The sequence below is a fragment of the Mustela nigripes genome, chromosome 1 (assembly GCF_022355385.1).
Source record: "Mustela nigripes isolate SB6536 chromosome 1, MUSNIG.SB6536, whole genome shotgun sequence".
NCBI lineage: Eukaryota > Metazoa > Chordata > Mammalia > Carnivora > Mustelidae > Mustela > Mustela nigripes.
In genome coordinates this window covers 258,171,079-258,190,403 of record NC_081557.1, presented here as the reverse complement: position 1 = coordinate 258,190,403, position 19,325 = coordinate 258,171,079, and the positions used below count along the sequence as shown (strand labels likewise).

Genomic DNA, 19,325 nt, shown 5'->3' with positions numbered 1-19,325 from the left:
AAATATTAAATACATGTGTATACAAATGAAATCATCTGCCTTTACCTTTTTCCAGTTGCCATCCAAATAATCTGACTGTTCACATAATCTGTTTACTTTGAAAGGTAAGAGTTATACTTTAACTTACTGAGTGATTTCTGCTTGACTAAATACAAGCAATGGGACAAGGAAACTGGAATTTGTAAAGAAGCATTGCATTCCACCAGGATGTCTATGTCTATGTCTATTTCCGTTCTGCTGCTGCTACAGCTCAGTTGTTTCTTCAGCTCTGGGAGTTGTGGAAAGGTGCTGGTGTGGCCCACAGAATACAGCCACTGGATCAATATAAAGACAATGCTCGATGAACTTGTCCAGAGAGGTCACAAAGTGACTGTTCTGACATCTTCAGCTTCCATTCTTGTTAATCCAAATGAATCATCTGCTATCAAGTATGAGATTTTTCCCTACATCCATACTTAAAGATGATTTTTAGGATTTTTTCAACAAAATGCTCGATATGTGGATATATAACTTGCCAAGAGACACATTTTGGACATATTTTTCACAAATGCAGGAAATAATTTGGAAATTTTCTGACCGTCTTCAAAAGCTCTGTGAAGATGCAGTTTTGAACAGGAAGCTCATGACCAAACTACAAGAATCGAGGTTTGATGTCATTCTTGCAGACACCGTTGGACCCTGTGGTGAGCTGCTGGCTGAGCTACTTAGAATACCTTTAGTGCACAGTCTTCGCTTCTCTCCTGGCTATGCATTTGAAAAGCAAAGTGGAGGACTTTCTTTTCCTCCGTCCTATGTGCCTGTTATTTTGTCAGAATTAAGTGGTCAAATGACATTCATGGAAAGAGTAAAAAACATGATATATGTGCTTTATTTTGACTTTTGGTTCCAAGCACTTAATGAGAAGAGTTGGGATCAGTTTTACAGTGAAGTTCTAGGTAAGTCATGTTTCTAATTGGTAGAATGAAGTCTTAATTCCTAGTGCACAGGAAGGTGAGTTTGTATTAAGTCAGAGGAATTTGTCTTTTATAAATGAAATGATGAAAGGATAATATAAAATGATCTTCCAGTCTCACAAATATTATGGAAACACTTATATGACACGACCAGTTCCAACTATGTCATCCATTATTGAGGAATCAATATCAATATCAATATCAAAATCAATATCAAATCAATATCAAAATTGAGGAATCAATATCCAGGATCAATAACCACAAATTAAAGCACTAAGGATTTCTTGAAGCAATTACATATCTATTCATTGTGTGTTTGTTTGTAATAATTTAATTTTTTTAAATCTTTCTGGATAAAGTGTTTTAAACCTCTTTTGTTATTTATTAAATACAGGTTGAAAATATTACTTTTGATATGTTTTACTTTTTAGAATAATTTTAAATGACAGCATATGGAGTCAAGATTTCCCAGATAACTCTTGCCCCCACACATGCATAAGGTTCCCCATTATCAGCACCCCCACCAGAGTGGTACATTTGTTACAACTGATGAACCTACATTGACACGTTATTATCCATCCAAAGTCTATAATTTATAGTGGAGTTCGCTTTTGGTGGTGTATATTCTATAGGTTTTAGCAAATTTATAATGATATGTATACACCACTATTATATCAGATTAGTTTCACTGCCTTAAAAATTCTCTCTGCTGTGCCTATTTCCTACATATCCATTTTACTTTACTTTTCCCATTAAAAAAAAAAAAAAAGGCATTAGAAGGGTTCCTGGGTGGCTCAGTTGTTTAAGCGTCTGCCTTCGGCTCAGGTCATGATCCCAGGGTCCTCGGATTGAGCCCTGAATTGGGCTCTCTCTCAGCAGGGAACCTGTTCCTCCCTCTTGCTCTGCCTGTCTCTTCCCCTGCTTCTGCTCTCTTTCTCTGTAAAACAGATAAAATCTTTTTTAAAAAATACATTAGAAATGTCACTATCTTGATGAAAGCAGAGATGCTAATTGAGGATTCACATTTTCTCGTACAACTGTCTATAGAGTATTAAGGATATTATTTCCACTTGTTTCCCTTTTTTAATTAAAAATAAAAATGTTTTGTCATATTACCTCAGATTCCTTCATAACTGGAAGAAATATTGGCTCTATCCCAGACTCAGGAACCTATGATAGAAGTTTCTAATGATCACAAATTCTTTCACCAGGGCTTATAAATCATGCTTTAAAGGCCTAAAATCTTGTTGAAGGGAGCACATACACATTAATAGTTCACATATGTTACTGCATTAAAGAAAAAATTAGTCAAAATTAATAGTGCACATATCTATTTCCATACTTGATGAAAATATTCCAGCTGTTATTTGCAAATATTATTTAATACACAGATATTATTATGCTTCTAATGTGAACCAAGTGCAATGGTAAGTACAAGGAGTCAAGCTGTACTTTAAAATCTCATGTTTTCTTGGAAAATCTAGGATCTAGGGAATAACTTGCTAAATTATAGAAATGAGACTGAGTACTCTGAGGAAGGTGTTTCCATTGCTTAATTGATTGGGGAGCTCAAATAATTGTTTACATTTACATCTATTACATTTGCAGCATATCAAAGGAAATAAATGTATGTTTACTTGGATAGTGGCTTAGGTTTAATAATTGTTTATGATTGTGAATGCACTACTGTGATATTAGAAATGAGACTTACACTTTGTCTTTCATATATACATATGAACAACATATATAAATATGTAAATATATATTTGCATCATTATAGATGTTTGTATCATATATGTGTTCTATTATCAAACTACAAATACTTTTAAACATTTTTAACTAAATTTTTCCAAATTCCTTTCAGAAAATTCCCTAGTATATTCACATTACATTACCATTACGATTACCATTACCTCATTTCCACTACCTACTGTTTGCTATAGGGTTTTTTTACTTATTTATTTATTTAATTTTATTTTGCATTGTTTTCATTTTAATTCCAGTATAGTTAACTGAGAGTGTTATATTAGTCTCAGGTGTGCAATATAGTTATTCAACAACTCTGGACATCACTCTGTGCCCGTCAGAAGTGCTCTCCTTAATCCCTCATCATCTATTGAAACCATCCACTTACCCACTGCCCCTCTTAACAGTTTGTTCTTTATAGTTGAGAGTCTTTTTCTTGGTTTGTCTATCTTTGTCTTTTGCTCCTTTGTTTCGTTTCTTAAATTCCACATATGAGTGAAATCATATGGTATTTGTCTTTCTCTGACTGACTTATTTTACTTAGCATACTAGTCTCTAGCTACATCCATGTCACTGCAAATTGTGAGATTTCATTTTTTAAAGAAAAATATTTAATTTCTTTCCTTGAGAGAGAGAGAGAGTGGAAGAAAGAGAGAGGGAGAATCTGAAGTATACTCCACACTGAGCACAGAGCCCCACTTGGGGCTCCATCCCACAACCACTAGATCAGGACCTGAGCCAAAACCAAGAGTTGGATGCTTAACCAACTGAGCCAGCTGGGTGTTTTAAGAACTCATTCTTTTTTTATGGCTGGGTTATATTCATTGTATGAATATACCACTTCTTCTGTAGCCATTGATCAGCTGATGAATACTTAAGCTGTTTCCATAATTTGGCTACTGTAAATAATGCTGCTATAAACATTGGGGTACATGTATTGCTTTGAATAAGTATTTTTGTATGATTTGTGTAAATACCTAATAGTGCAATTGCTGAATCATAAGGTACTTCTATTTTTAACTTTTTGAGAAACCTCCACACTTGTTTCTTGTGGCTTTGATTTTAGCCATTCTGAAGATGTGAGGTGATATCTCATTGGAGTTTTGATTTGCATTTCCCTGATGATGAGTGGTGTTGAGCATCTTTTCATGTGTCTGTTGGCCCAGTGTATGCCTTCTTTGGAGAAATGTGTGTTCACATCTTCTATCCATTTTTTTAAATTTAATTATTTGGTTTTGGGGTATTGAGTTATGTAAGTTCTTTATATATTTTGGATACTAACTCTTTCTTTAGGGTTTTCTATAATATCATGCCATCTGCAAATAGCGAAAGTTTTACTTATTCCTTACCAATTTGAATGGATTTCCTTTCTTTTTGTTGTCTGATTGCTATAGCCAGAACATATAGTACTGCATTGAATAAAACTCGTAAGAGTGGATGTTCTTCTATTGTTCCTGACTTTGGAATAAAGCTCTAAGCTGCTCCCCATTGAATATGATGTTCACTGTGGGTTTTCCGTATAAGGCCTTTATTTTGTTGAGGTGTGTTCCCTCTAAATCAACATCGTTGAGAGTTTTTATCACGAATGTATGTGTACCTTGTCAAATACTTTTTCTGCATATATGTAAATTATCATGTGATTTTTCTCCTTTCTCTTACTAATGTGATGTTTGTTTTGCTTTTTTTCCCCCTTCAGGAAGACCCACTACATTATCTGAGTTAAGGGGAAAGGCTCAAATATGGCTCATTCGAACCTACTGGGATATTGAATTTCCTCGCCCATTGCTACCAAATGTTGAGTTTGTTGGAGGACTCCACTGTAAACCTGCCAAACCCCTGCCTAAGGTAAGTGATTCCTGTCTCTTTTGTTTTATTTGCTCAGAGGCATTTAACCAGTATTTTACTTAGAAATATCATTCTTCAACAATGTTTGTGTGTTCAAACAATATCTGGAGTCAAATCCAATGTTCACTTGCTGTCACTCCAACATTTACACAATTCCTCATTTGAGATCCCAAGGCTTGACATATTAGAGCATTAATGGGTTTGCTTAAATGATGAGAACATATGTTTTCTGCCACATATCAAGGCTAGACAAAAACTCAGTAAAGAACACTGGGAGAGGGATGCCTGTGTGGCTCAGTCAGATAAGGGGCTGCCTTCTGCTCAGGTCATGACCCTAGGGTCCTGGTATAGACACCCACATTGGTCTCCTTGCTCAGCAGGGAGCCTGCTTCTCCCTCTGCCTGTCACTCTGTCTGCTTGTGCTCTCTCCCTCTGACAAACAAATAAATAAAATCTTTAAAAAAAAAAAAAGGATCTTTGGGGGAACATAATAGCTGACTGACAAAATGAGTACAGAAAAAACTGCATATTGTACATAATAAGTACCACAAATCCTGCATATTTAATAAGGACCAAATAATTTCAACCACTTAGAGCTGAAAAATATTTATAGTATAAAATTGCAAAATAATTCTGTTAATGTATAAGATGAAACTTTATGAAAGAAAGCAATAAGGTAATATGTTTTAAGATGATACTTTACCTTTAAGACATAAGAAAAACAAGCATCCCTTACTGAATGATTTTATGGTCTTTTCAAAATCTTGTTGTCCACTTTTTATTGGCAATAAGATGAAACTAAGATCTTATTTGAGGGTTAACCTAATACCAATTTTGATTACAAAATGTTTAAGTGTGTATGGTAACTTTCTCAAAGTCTGAATCCTGAGGTAAAACTAGCAAATGTTCTGTTCAGTCTAACACAAGTGTCCAGAACAGATAAATCCATAAATATAATGTATTTACACACTATGGAATATTAGTCACAAAACAGAAGAGACATCTAACACATACTCTAAGGTGGAAAAGCTTCAGGATGTTATAGAAAGTGAAAGGGGGTAATCACAAAAAGATGGATATGGTATGATTCCACTGATAGGAGATGTAATTAGTCAGATTCATAGAAATACAAAGTATAATGATGGTTGCTAAAGATGGTGAAGGAGGGAATGGGGAATTGTTATATAATGAGCACAGAATTTCAGTTTATCAAGATGAAAAATTCTGGTGATTTGTTACCCAGCAGTGTAAATATAGACATTATTGACTACATGCCCAGGAATAGTTAAAATGGTCAATTTTTTGTGTATTTCACCACAATTTAAAGATAAAAACAGACATTACTCTAAAACTCCTGATACTATTTGGTATCTCTCTTTTGCTGTTTGAAGATTTTTTTTTTTTTTAAGATTTATTTATTTGAGAGAGAGTGATGGGGGATAGGGGAGGGGAGAAGAGGGAGAGACAGAAGACCCAGCATATTCTCCACTGAGTGTAGAGCCAGACCCAGGGCTCAATCTTACAACCCTGAGATCATGACCTGAGGTTAAATCAGGTACTTAACTGACTGAGCCACCCAGGCACCCCTGTAGAAATTTGTTTAATAGTATTTGCTGTGGTGTTCTTCTTTTGTAATGGAACAAATTCTTTCTTCACAGGAAATGGAAGAGTTTGTCCAGAGCTCTGGAGAAAATGGTATTGTAGTGTTTACACTAGGGTCTATGATCACTAACCTGCCAGAGGAAAAAGCCAATGTGATTGCATCAGCCCTTGCACAGATTCCACAAAAGGTTAGATAAAGTAACTTAATCCTATACAACTACTTAATGAGTCTCTTAAACTGTGTAAAGAGTTTGTTTGCCCTTTCTTTCATGACATGGAAACCATGATGACAGCTCCAATATATCTCAGATATGAGCAAAATATACATGGCAGATGGTAAAGTAGTACAGAAGGTGTTTTGACAATAACTTTGGCATTAACACTGAGATCAGAAAGAAAGATATTTAGGAGGAATATATTTAGGCGATACAGTGTTAACATTTGCTATTATAATATATCACGGACAGATGCAGAAATCACCAATTTTGTCCTGTCATTCACTCCTTTTCCTTAAAGGATTTTCAAGGGCACTGAAAAACTCATAGATGTTCTCTGAAAGGAGTTAAATTTCAACAGTTATGTTAACCAGGAACTATAAAAGTCTGAAAAGCTTCATGCAGTTTATGCTTGCTGGATAATCCAGGTTACTTTTCCTTCCACTAGCTTTTCGAGGAAAGCCAACTCAGTATGCTCTTCAGAGAAAGGATGCCCAGGGCACACCAAGCTATGTTTTGGCAATCATCCAGCCTAAGTGATTCAGGGAAAGAGAAAAACTGACATGAATGGTGGAGTGGAACAGGTTAAGAGTAAAATAAATGAAAAGGGAGGAGATGAGTCCACCCCTTCAAGGTGACCCTGTGCTTAGTAATAGTGGTTCCAAAAGGACTTTAACTTGCCAGAATAGTAACTTCACCTGATTAAGGAAGGAAATGGAAATATATTAAGGAGTCAACCAGAAACAGGCCTAGGAAGGGAAAGTTTCAGATGCCTCTATGTAAAATATAGTAATAAATTATTTTCCGGTATATAGAAAACACCTGGAGTATTTGGGTATGTATGAACTACTTTTTGGTTTACTGATATAGTTTCTTTTTATGCTAATGTTCACTTAATATCTAATGTTACTTGAACATTCACATAACAAATATATGTTAACCAATGTAAACCATCATCCAGTTTATGTGGATTGCTGGGGAATTCTAAAACAAATCTATTTTGGTACTGGGAATGAAAATTGCTTGGGTATAGAACTCATATTAATTCATGTTATCAATGTTTTGTACTGCATCTCTGAAGTGTTAAGAATCAGTTAAATAAAATGTATCATCATCACAGTTTGGGATGTTTTTCAACAACTGCACTGTTATTTCTGAAGTTCCAATAGGCTCTTCTTTGTAACATTTAAAGAATTTGCAAACCAAGAAATAGTAATAATAATCTAGATTCATGTAAAAAATTACCTTTTTCTTGGATTTAGTGTCTAAAAATTAGTAATGTAAAAGAAATTATAGGTACTAAGAGAAGTTATTTATATTAATAAATTACTGGTAAGCAGAAATATTTATTTCTCACAAACAACAGATTGCATACTTAGCTTTTTTGTATATCAAAAGATGTAAAACTCTAGTAAAATAACATATGGAACAAGTGGATATACATGAACTCCCTCCTGTAACATTTTAAAGAAATAAATAGGTAATATTACATTGGAAGCTGATAGCGGTTACAATAGATAAAACAAAGCGAATGTGTAGAACTTAGTAATTTCTGATTTGTTTGCACTAGAATTGTAACTGACTAAAAAATTCTTAAATACTTATATTTGTCACATTAATCTCATTTGTCTAATCACTATGTGTGAAACATCTTGATTACATTCATACTTGATTGAATGTAAAAATAAGTAAAAAATGTGGGTATTTATAATATTTTTGTCCTATTATTTATCAGTTAGTGAATGGGGTCTAGCTAGATTATCTCTTAATTTCTTTAAAATTCTAATATGCTATAACTTCAAAGTTTCAACTCATGAAATAAGGGGTTTTCTTTAACAGGTTCTATGGAGATTTGTTGGCAAGAAACCAGACAACTTAGGACCAAATACTCGGCTGTATGACTGGATCCCCCAGAATGACCTTCTTGGTAAGACTCTGGAAAGCAGTGAATTAAATGTAATGCTAAACAAAATAAGAGTTCCCCAGAAATAAATTGATTGAGCATTCATTATTGGAAAAATTCAAAAACAAAACTTAACTTCATTACATTTATTTTTCTGTGCTCGGGGGGAAAAAGATCAGATACGGGATGTTATTATACACAGCCACATTCCTTATGACTAGAATCAAAGTATCCTTATTTCAGGTGTAATTACTTCTCAAGCGTAATTTTCTAATTTTTAATTTAAAATAGCCAACATAGAGTGCATCATTAGTTTCAGTTGTACTGTTCAATAATTTATCAATTGCATGTAACACCCAGTGCTTACCACATCAAATGCCCTCCCTAATGTCCATCACCCAATTACCCCATCCCCCAGCTACCTCCCCTCCAGCAACCCTTGGTTTGCTCCCTATAAGGGTAAACTATAGTACACCATAGGTTTGTCTCCCTGTATGATTTCTTTCCATTCTGTTTTCCCTCCTTCCCCTATGATCCTCTGTGCTGTTTCTTACATTCCACATATGGGTGAAAGCATAAGATTATTGTCTTTCTCTGACTGACTTATTTCATTCAGCATAATACTCTCCAGTTCCATCCATGTCAGTGTAAATGGTAGGTATTCAACCTTTATGATGGCTAAGTAATATTCCATTGAATAAATATACCACTTTATCTTTATCCACTCATTGTCCATGGATATCTCAGCTCTTTCTACAGATTGGCTATTGTGGACATTGCTGCTATAAACACTGGGGTTTATAGCAGTGCTCCTTCAGAGTTTATCTTTGTGCATGGTGTAAGAAATAGTCCAGTTTCATTCTTCTACATGTGGCTGTCCAATTTTCCTAGCACAATCGATTGAAGAGACTGTCCTTTTTTCATTGCATATTCTTTCCTGCTTTGTCAAAGATTAGTGGGCCATAAAGTTGAGGGTTCATTTTTGGGTTCTCTCCTCTTTTCCATTGGTCTAAATATCTGTTTTTGTGCCAATACCACACTATCTTGATGATTACAGTTTTGTAATAGAGCTTAAAGTCCAGAATTGTGATGCCACCAACTTTGGATTTCTTTTTCAACATTCCTTTTTTCAACATTCCTTTCAATATTCCTCTCTCAACATTTCTTTTTCAATATTTGGGGTCTTTTCTGGAACCATACAAATTTTAGGATTATCTGTAACAGCTCTTTGAAAATTGTTGATGGTATTTTTCTCGGGATTGCACTGAATGTGTAGATTGTTCTGCGTACCATAGACTATTTAACAACATTTATTCTTCTAATCCATGGGCATGGAATATTTTTTCACTTCTTTGTGTATTCCTCAAATCAAATTCTTTCACAAGTCTTCTGTAATTTTTAGTGTACAGATCCCTTACCTCTTTGGTTAGGTTTATTCCAATGTATCTTATGGTTTGGGGTGCAATTTTAAATAGGATAGACCCCCAAATTTCTTTCTTCTGTCTCATTGTTAGTGTATAGAAATGCAACGGATCTCTGTGCATTGATTTTATTTCCTGCCACGTGGCTGAATTCCTGCATCAGTTCCAGCAATTTGGGGATAGAGTGTTTGGGGTTTTCCACATAAGGTATCATGTCATCAGCAAAGAGTGAGAGTCTGACTTCTTCTTTGCCAATTTGAATGCATTTTATTTTCTTTTTGTTGTCTGACTGCTGAGGCTAGGACTTCCAGTACTATGTTGAACAAAAATGATGAGAGTGGGCATCCTTGTCATATTTCTGACCTTAGAGGAAAAGCTCCGTTTTCCCCCCATTGAGAATGATATTCACTGTGGGCTTTTCCTAGATGGCTTTTATGATATTGAGGTAGGTTTCCTCTATGCCTACACTGTGGAGAGTTTTAATCAAGAAACATGCTGTTTTGTCAAATGATTTTTCTGCATCGATAGAGAGGGACATATATGGTTCTTGCCCTTTCTTTTATTAATGTGATGTATTGCAATGATTGGTTTGTGAGTGCAAACAGCCCTTGCAGCAGAGGAGTAAATCTCACTTCATTGTGGTGAATAATCCTTTTAAGGCACTGTTGGATCTTATTGGCTAGTATCTTGCTGAGAAATTTTGCATCCATGTTCATCAGGTGTATTGCTCTGTAATTCTTTTTGGTAAGGCCTTTGGTTTGGAAATCAAGTTAATGCTGGCCTCATGAAATGAGTTCAGAAGTTTTCCTTCCATTTCTATTTTTTGAAACAGCTTCAGAAGAATAGGTATTATTTCTTCTTTAAATGTCTGGTAGAATTCCCCTGGGAAGCCATCAGCTCTCGTCTCTTGTTAGTTAGGAGATTTTTTCTTACTACTTCAGTGTCCTTCCTGGTTATCAGTGTGTTCACATTTTCTATTTCTTCTTGTTTCAGTTTTAGTAGGTTATACATTTCCAGAAATGCAGCCATTTCTTCCAGATTGCCTAATTTGTTGGCAAATAGTTGCTCATCATATGTACTTAAAATTATTTGTATTTCCTTGGTGTTGAGCATGATCTCTCCTCTTTCATTCATGATTTTATTAATTTGGGTCCTTTTTCTTTTTGATAATGTGGCTAGGGATTTATTGATGTAATTAACTCTTTGAAAGAACAAGCTTCCAGTTTCATTGATCTGCTCTACTCTTTAGGTTTCTATTTTGTTGATTTGTGCCCTAATCGTTATTGTTTTTTCTTCTGCTTGGTGTAAGGTTTATTTGCTGTTCTTCCTCCAGCTTTTTTAAAGTTAACTTGTGTAGTTAAGACCTTTCTAATTTTTTTTTTTGAAAAAGGTTTGCATTGCTATGTACTTCCCTCTTAGGATTATCTGTGCTGCATCCTAAAGGTTTTGAACAGTTATGTTTTTCTTTTCATTGGTTTCCATGAAACTTTTAATTCTTCTTTTATTTCCTGGTTGACCCATTCATTCTTTAGGAGGATACTCTTTTACCTTCAAATTTTTGAGTTCCTTCCAACCATCCTCTCGTAATTGAGTTCAAGCTCAAAGCATCATGCTCTGAAAATATGCCAGGGGTAATCCCAAGCTCTGGGTATGGGTTGAAAAACAATATGTGACCCAGTATGTGATCTACTCTGGAAAATATTCCATGTGCACTTAAGAAGAATGTGTATCCTGTTGCTTTAGATGGAATGCATTGTATATATCTGTGAAGCCCATCTGGCCCTCTGTGTCATCCAAAGCCCTTGTTGCCTTGTTGATCTTCACTTAGATGTCCATTACAGTGAGTGAAATATTGAAATTCTCTATTATTGTATTACTATCAAGGTGTTACTTTAATTTGTTTATTAATATATTTATATAAGTCACTGCTCCCAAGTTAGAAGCATACATATTTATAATTGTTAGATATTCTTATTGGAAAGACCCTTTAATTATGAGATAGTGTCTCTCTTCATCCTTTTCATCCTTGGGGTTTCATCCCAAACCAGACTTTGGTTTAAAATTTGATTTTTCTGATATGAGGATTGCCAACCCAGCTTTCTTTTGATACCTATTAGGATGAAAAATGTTTTTCTACCCCCTCACTTTTAATCTGGAAGTGCCTTTGAGTCAAAAATGTGTCTCTTGCAGACAGCATATCGATGCGTCTTGCTTTTTTTATGTATTCTGATACCCTGTGTCTTTGTTAGTCCATTTAGCCCATTTACATTCAGAATAACTATTGAAAGATATGAGCTTAGTGCTATTATATTATCTGTAAAGTCACCGATTCTATAGATTGTCTCTGTTCCTTTCTGGTCTGTGTTACTTTGGGACTCTCTCTTCACTTAAAGAATCTCCTTTAATATTACTTTCAGAGTTGGTATAATGATCAGAAATTATTTGAATTTGTTTGTCCTGGAAGCTTTTTCTCTCCCTATTTTGAATGACAGCCTTGCTGGATAAAGTATTCTTGATTTATATTTTTTTTATTTAGCAGACTAAATATTAGATGCCAGTCTTCTCTGGCAAGCCAGATCTCTGTGGATAGGTCTGCTCTGAGTCTAGTATCTCTGCTTTTGAAGGTTATGGACCTCTTGCCCCAAGCTGCTTTCAAAATTTTCTTTTTGTCTCTGAGATTTGCAAGTTTTATTGTTATGTGTCAAGGTGTTGACCTACTTTTCTTGATTTTTAGGGGGGTTCTCTGTGCCTCCTGGATTTGAAAGCCTGTTTCCTTCCTCAGATTAGGGAAATTCTCAGCCATGATTTGCTCAAATATGCCTCATGGACCTTTCTTCCTCTTCCTCTCAGACCCCAAAAACTCTAATATTATTTTGCTTCATAGGATCACTGATTTATCAAATCTCCCCCACCCTCTGGGTCCATTAGTTGTTTTTCTTGCTTTTCTCTGGCTTCCTTCCTTCCTTTTCATCATCTTGTCCTCTATGTCACTGACTCTCTTCTGCCTCATTTACCTTAGCTGTAAGAGCATTTATTTTAGATAGCATCTCAGTTAAAGTATTTTTATTTTAAGCCTTATTAGATTATATTTCTGCACAAAGACATTCTATAGTGTGTTTAATGTTTTTTTCAAGCCAACTTAGACTTTATAATCATTATCTTGAATTGCAGCTCTGGCATTTTACTAATATCCATTTTGATTATATCTGTGGCAGAGAGTATCATCTATGGTTCTTTCTTTTGTTGTGATTTCCTCTTTCTAGTCATTTTAACCAAAGAAGAATGGAAGAATGAGACAACAAAACAAAAAAGATCAACCACGAATCAAATGAAACACACACTAGACAAATCCAAAGAGCTCAGAAAATTAAAAAAAAAAAAAAAAAGGGAGAGAGATTATAATCTCTCAGGTGGACAAAACATGGTGATCCACTTGGTTCGGGGTGTATTTTGGTCTGTTGGAAGACACTAAATCCCAAAATTGTAAAGAAAGCAAAACTCATGTAAAAACACAAAAATAAAACTGAAACAGTGCAAGGAAGCCAAAAATGAATAAATCTATAAAATGCAAATTTAAAAATGAAATTTAAAAAATGCTTAAAAACAAAGAATTGATAAAATGAGAAACCAGTCAGCATGCCTGGGTGGCTCAGCCACTTCAGCTATTGGCTTTGGCTCAGGTCATGATTTCCAGGTTTTGAGATCAAGCCCTGCATGCGGCTCCCTCCTCAGCATGGAAACTGCTTTTCTCTCTAGTTCCCCCTGCGATTTCCCTGCTCATTCTCTCTCTATCACACACATATAAGCAATATTTTAAACTGATAGGAACAGAAAAAAATAAAGAAACCAGTTGAAAAGGAAAAAAAAGAATAAAACAAGAGATTTTATACTGAAAGTTAAATGATGAAAAACTGAATTCTATATATATTTTCTCCCGGTGCTGGAGTCTTATAGTCCTCTGTGCTCCAAAAACTGGTTGTTCCCTGTTGTTTCCACTGGTCTTCCAGGGGAAGGGCCAGCTGCACTGATTCTCAGGTATCTTTACCTGGGCAGATTTCCACAGACCCCAGGGGTTGGGCTCAGTATAAGCTTTCTGATTGCTCTATGTGGCTTTTGTTCACTGAAGACCCTCTCTCCCTCTTTGGAGGATGAAAATAAAAATGTCTGCATGCCAGTCTCCAGCCCTGGAGCTGAAAGATCACAGCCCCTTCTCTTCAGCAAGTCTTCAGGGATAAGCAGTTTTCAGGTCTGTGTGTACCAAACTGCAGACCCTTGTGGTGTGCACCCACACTGATCCTCCCAGGGAAAGGGGGAGGGTCACCACATTTCTGCCCTTTGGAGGTCCCCCACACAGAGAATGGTCACCTGATCATGGTGCAGTTTGCAGTTTATGGCAAACTGAGCTGAGAGCCCCCTCTCTGTCTCACTGAACATAACTGGTTTCTCTCCTCTAATGGATTGGGAATTCTGCAGCCCACGCACCCCTATTCTTTCTGTGACCCCAGGGATCCTGAGACCATACTGTCCCACCTAGGATTCTGCCCCACTTTGCCACCTGGGCACCTTTCAGGAAGGGACATCTCTCCCTGGAACAGACTTCTAAAGAGTCTGAATTTGCCCTCCAGGGCTAAATCACTTTCTGGTAGCCAGCTTGTGGACGCTCCCTCCCCCTACCATCTATCTTCCGAATATACCCTCAGATTCATTTTGCTGCACCTCCCACCTTGCAAAAAGTGCCCACTTTTCTACTTGTAGAATTTCAGCAGTTCTTTTCTTACATCTCAAGTTGAATTCATAGGTGGTCAGAATGGTTTGATAGTTATCTGACTAAATTCAGGGACAAGATGAAATAAGGTCCCTTACTCTTCCACCATCTTGCCTCTCCCAATAAATTTTTAATAACGAAATGGATCATCACTTCGTCTCCTGATTCTCCCACTTTATTCCTATCATTTCTCATTCTGCATGGCTATTTAGTGCTAGTGAAAAATTATTCCCAGTGACTCTACACTTTCTCCAGGAAAACACCATAATCTTTTTCATGAAGTCATAACATATTTCATGATAAAGTGCAGTCTTTCTTTCCCCTGACTTGAACCACCACTATCAGACTTCCTGTTGCCTTGACACTCCACATGTTAAACTCAGTGGCATTACTGTTTAAGAGAATATGTTCTAATATGCCACCTCCTTTTCTTTTTTCTTTCTTTTTTTTTTTTTTGCACATGCTATTCTTTATCCAGAATTTTCCCTTTCAATCTGTCTGTTCAGTCATCTTGTAACCATTTTTCAAGTTACAACTGCCACACCAATTTTCACTGACTTCTCCAGTAGATTTTTGCTCTTCTTGCTCTGAGATCTAAAAGACGTTTTAATGCTATTTCATAATTATACTATGTGCCTTATATTGCTAAATTCTCTTTTTTTTTCCTAAGAATTATAATTACTAATGTGCTGAGATTCATCCAATCCTAGGTCACCCAAAAACCAAAGCCTTTGTAACTCATGGTGGAACCAATGGCATCTATGAGGTGATCCACCATGGGATTCCAATGGTGGGCATTCCCTTGTTTGCGGATCAACCTGATAACCTTGCTCACATGAAGGCCAAGGGAGCAGCTGTCAGTCTGGATTTCCACACACTGTCTAGTACAGATTTGCTCAATGCATTGAGGATGGTCATTAATAACCCTTCGTGAGTATTATATTTTTTTTCATTAATAGTATTTAGAGATAGGTTCTTCTATCAATGATGACTATGCATTTCATCCTGTATTTAAGAAACTAATTTTGAAATATTAATATGTGTAACTGATCTTAAACTTACCTTTATTTTCAACCAGACATTTTTTGCAACGTTGCTTTTTAACCCCATTGATTTAATGGGCTGCCACAATTTTCTATAGAGCAAATGCAAAAGTTATATATGGAATTGTAATGACACATATTTAAAAATATGATAGAATTTCTAAAATGAAAGAATGAAGACTTTTCAGTTATGTAAAATAACTTTCAATTCAGTACCAAGAATATCCAAAACTATAAATCTTTTTGCCCAAGCATTAATTTTCATTTTTATTTTAATATATTTTATAATATGTGATTTATGTACCATAATATTTAAGGTACAAAAAATCAAACATATGTAGCATGTTACAGAATTATGAAGCCATGACTATAATCTAAGTTTGGGACATTTTCATTAACCCAAAAAGGAATTGCATATGACTTAGAAGTCATTTCCCATTCCTCTTGCCTTAAGTAAACAATCTACTTTCTGGCTCTACTAATTGTATTCTGGATATTTCATATAAATGGAATCATAAAATCATGGCCCTATTGCATGTGACTTCTTTCACTTGGCATGTTTCGAGTTTCAAGTTTCACTGATGTGGTAGTTTTGCATTGATGAATAATATTCTATAGTATGGATAAATTACAATCTATTTATTCATCCATCAGTTCATGAACATTTTGGTTATTTCCACATTTATGAATCATAAATATTACTACATATGTTATTGTATGAACAAAATTTGTTACTTCTTTTGAAAATGAAAGGAAATTTTTGGAATTCTAGAATTGCTGATCATTCCTTCCTCTGTAAGGAACTGCCAAATTGATATCCAAAGGAGATGCACCATTTTACATTTCCACCAGCTGAGTATAGGAGATCCAAGTTCTCCACATCATTACCAACACTTGTTATCATCTGGTATCATCCCTACTCAGCAGGGAGCCTGATGTGGGGTTCGATCCCAGAACCCCGAGATCATGACCTGAGCTGAAGGCAGAGGCTTAACCCACTGAGCCACCCAGGTGCCCCTATCATCTGTTTCATTATAGACATCCCAGTGAGTGTGAAGTGGTCTCTCCTTGTGCTCTTGATTAGCATTTCCCTTAGAGCCCAAGTTATTAAGCATCTTTTCATATACCAATTGCCATCCATGTGTCCTCTTTAGAGAAATGTCTATTCCAATTATTTGATAATTTTTAAATTTGATTATTTGTCTCACCTTATTAAAGGATTTGTTATGTGTTATGAATATAACACATTAACAGATATATGATTTATTAATGTTTTCTTCCATTCTGGTTGCCTTGATTTTTCACTTTCTTGATTGTATCCTTTAAATAGAAAACTTTTTAAAGATGGTGAGACAAATAAAGAAATTTTCTATATTACACAGGAAAATAATGTGTGGGTATTTTTATTATTATTATGTATTATTATTATGTATTATTAGCATAGCAACCACGAATTCGGTATTTGTTACTACTCTCAGTATTAATATTATATTAGGAGGAACCAGGTGGTGGGTTTTAGAGAGGGCATGGATTGCATGGAGCACCTGGTGTGGTGCAAAAACAATGAATACTGTTATGCTGAAAAGAAATAAAAAATTTAAAAAATACATATTAGGAGGGTATCTAAAGAAATAGCGAAAAATGTGTTATCAAGAAGAAAATGGTAAAACAATGAATTAATAAAATAATTTAAATAGATAAGGAAGGAAGAAAAATATATGGCAGGTTGGGGAAATAGAACAGAAAAAAGAGAATAAGAGAGTAGGTAAAAATATAAATATGCTAGCACATTTATTAAACTTTAACAGATTACATAATTTGAAGACAAAGATTGTCAGAATGCATTTTAAAAACTATAAACTGTTTATAAGACATGTTCTAACAGAAATGTAGAAGAGGATTTTAAGTACAAATGTAGAAAATGATCTATTTTAGCAGTAACCATGTAAAAAGATGTTGTGCCTATGCGACTATCAGACACAGTACTCCAGAATCACTAATAAAAATAAAGATACATATTTCATAATGATACATAGACTTATCTGTCAAAACAACACAAATTAGTACCTGGTGACACCTACTATGAAAATATCAAAATGCAGCAGACATAGACAAAAGAACAAACACACAACTCTACAGACATAATATTGAGTTTTCAAACATCTTTCTCAATAACATAGAAAAAGAAGACAAAAAAGAAAGAAAGAAGAAAGGAAGAAAGGAAAGATGGAGGGACAGAAAGATAATGAAATGACTTAATTCCTAAATGTTTAAAGGATTCAATTTGAAATATAACCTATCCCACATACATATACATCATAATATATAACACAACAGAGAATACATATATTTCAAGGATGGAATAGATACTGGAATTAACCATATGCTGGGCTATATACCAAGAGTAAATTTGGAAAATATAAATCATCAACAGTATACTGTCCAGCCTTACTGGAAGTCACTTAGAAACTGTCAAAAAGAAAGATAATGGAAACATCTCTAAATTTTGGAAATTAAGCAATATACTTCTACATAATTCAGTCAATAAAAAATCACAGCCCTAAATAACCTTCTTCTCAGCTATTCCACTTTCACATTTCACACAACTGTATGAACATGTAAATCTAAAGAAATACACAAGATTTTTATGACAGCTTTAGTAATAACGGCTAAAAAATTGTTAACACAAATGTCCACTGATCGTTAAATGAAGAAATACTCTGTGGTGTTGCCAAACAATGGAATACTATACAGTAATAGAATTAACCGACAACTATTAGACAAAAGACAAAAGGAAATGAGTGTTATCTTGTTATTCTGATACATAAATAATAAAGGCTAATCTATGATGACTAAAAGGGTCAGAGAAGATGGGATCCTCCTGGATAGCATGTTATACCCCATATCAATATCTTAGTAGTAGGTGTATTATTATATCCACTTCACAATAATAATCTAGCTAATTTTGAATTTATGAGCTATTCAGTTAAGACTATGTGCATTTTTCTTATGTTATATATTTAAATGTTATTACGGAAAATATATTTCAAAATTCTAGGTTTCAAAGAGTAGCACACACATGCATGCACACACACACATCCCCAATGTCTAAGGGTGCTTTGATAGTGTGGCCCAGAAAAGTCTGAGATGGAACACAAAGCTGGTCATCTATCAAGATGTAGAAGCAGCTTTGATGTGTTGCAGGGAGAAGTGTCCAGCACAGAGACAGAGGGGACAGAAAGTGCGAAGGTGCTTAAGTGAGGACATGTTTGGCAACTTCAGTAACTCCTAGCAGGCCTTTATGACTACAATAGAGTGTACATGGGACAAAGTGTCAGGAGGAGAGGTTGCCAGGGACCCATATCTATAAGATCCTATAGGCCAAAACCCATAGCTGGATTTTATTCTAAAGGTAATGAGAAGCGAGATGGAAATTTTGAGCAGGGAAGTGCTGTGATTTCGGTTTCAAAAATCAGACTAGCTACATGATGGAAAATAAAGAGTAAAGGGTAGAAGAGTGGAGACAGGGACCAGTGAGGTGGCATTTTAATTACCATGACACAATTCCCTTTGCTACTTCATGAGGTCATTCTACAAGTGCATTCCCACCATCTCACCTACAGCTGTTACAAGGGCCCATAGCATTTCCTCTGTTAGAAAAGATCAAACTGGGGCGCCTGGGTGGCTCAGTGGGTTAAGCCGCTGCCTTCGGCTCAGGTCATGATCTCAGGGTCCTGGGATCGAGTCCCGCATCGGGCTCTCTGCTCAGCAGGGAGCTTGCTTCCCCCTCTCTCTCTCTGCCTGCCTCTCCATCTACTTGTGATTTCTCTCT

General features: G+C 35.4%; 1 protein-coding gene across 1 annotated transcript in view; it reads left to right on the top strand.

Annotated features, from left to right (window-relative positions):
- The first annotated feature begins 180 nt into the window (after positions 1-180).
- The window catches only part of LOC132006809 (UDP-glucuronosyltransferase 2B31-like), a 20,026-nt gene continuing 881 nt past the window's right edge, over positions 181-19,325 (top strand). Inside the window, 6 exon segments of the mRNA XM_059384846.1 lie at positions 181-435; positions 437-935; positions 4,396-4,544; positions 6,203-6,334; positions 8,201-8,288; positions 15,161-15,380. Of these exon segments, the coding sequence (XP_059240829.1) occupies positions 208-435; positions 437-935; positions 4,396-4,544; positions 6,203-6,334; positions 8,201-8,288; positions 15,161-15,380 (1,316 nt within the window). The 5' untranslated portion in view covers positions 181-207.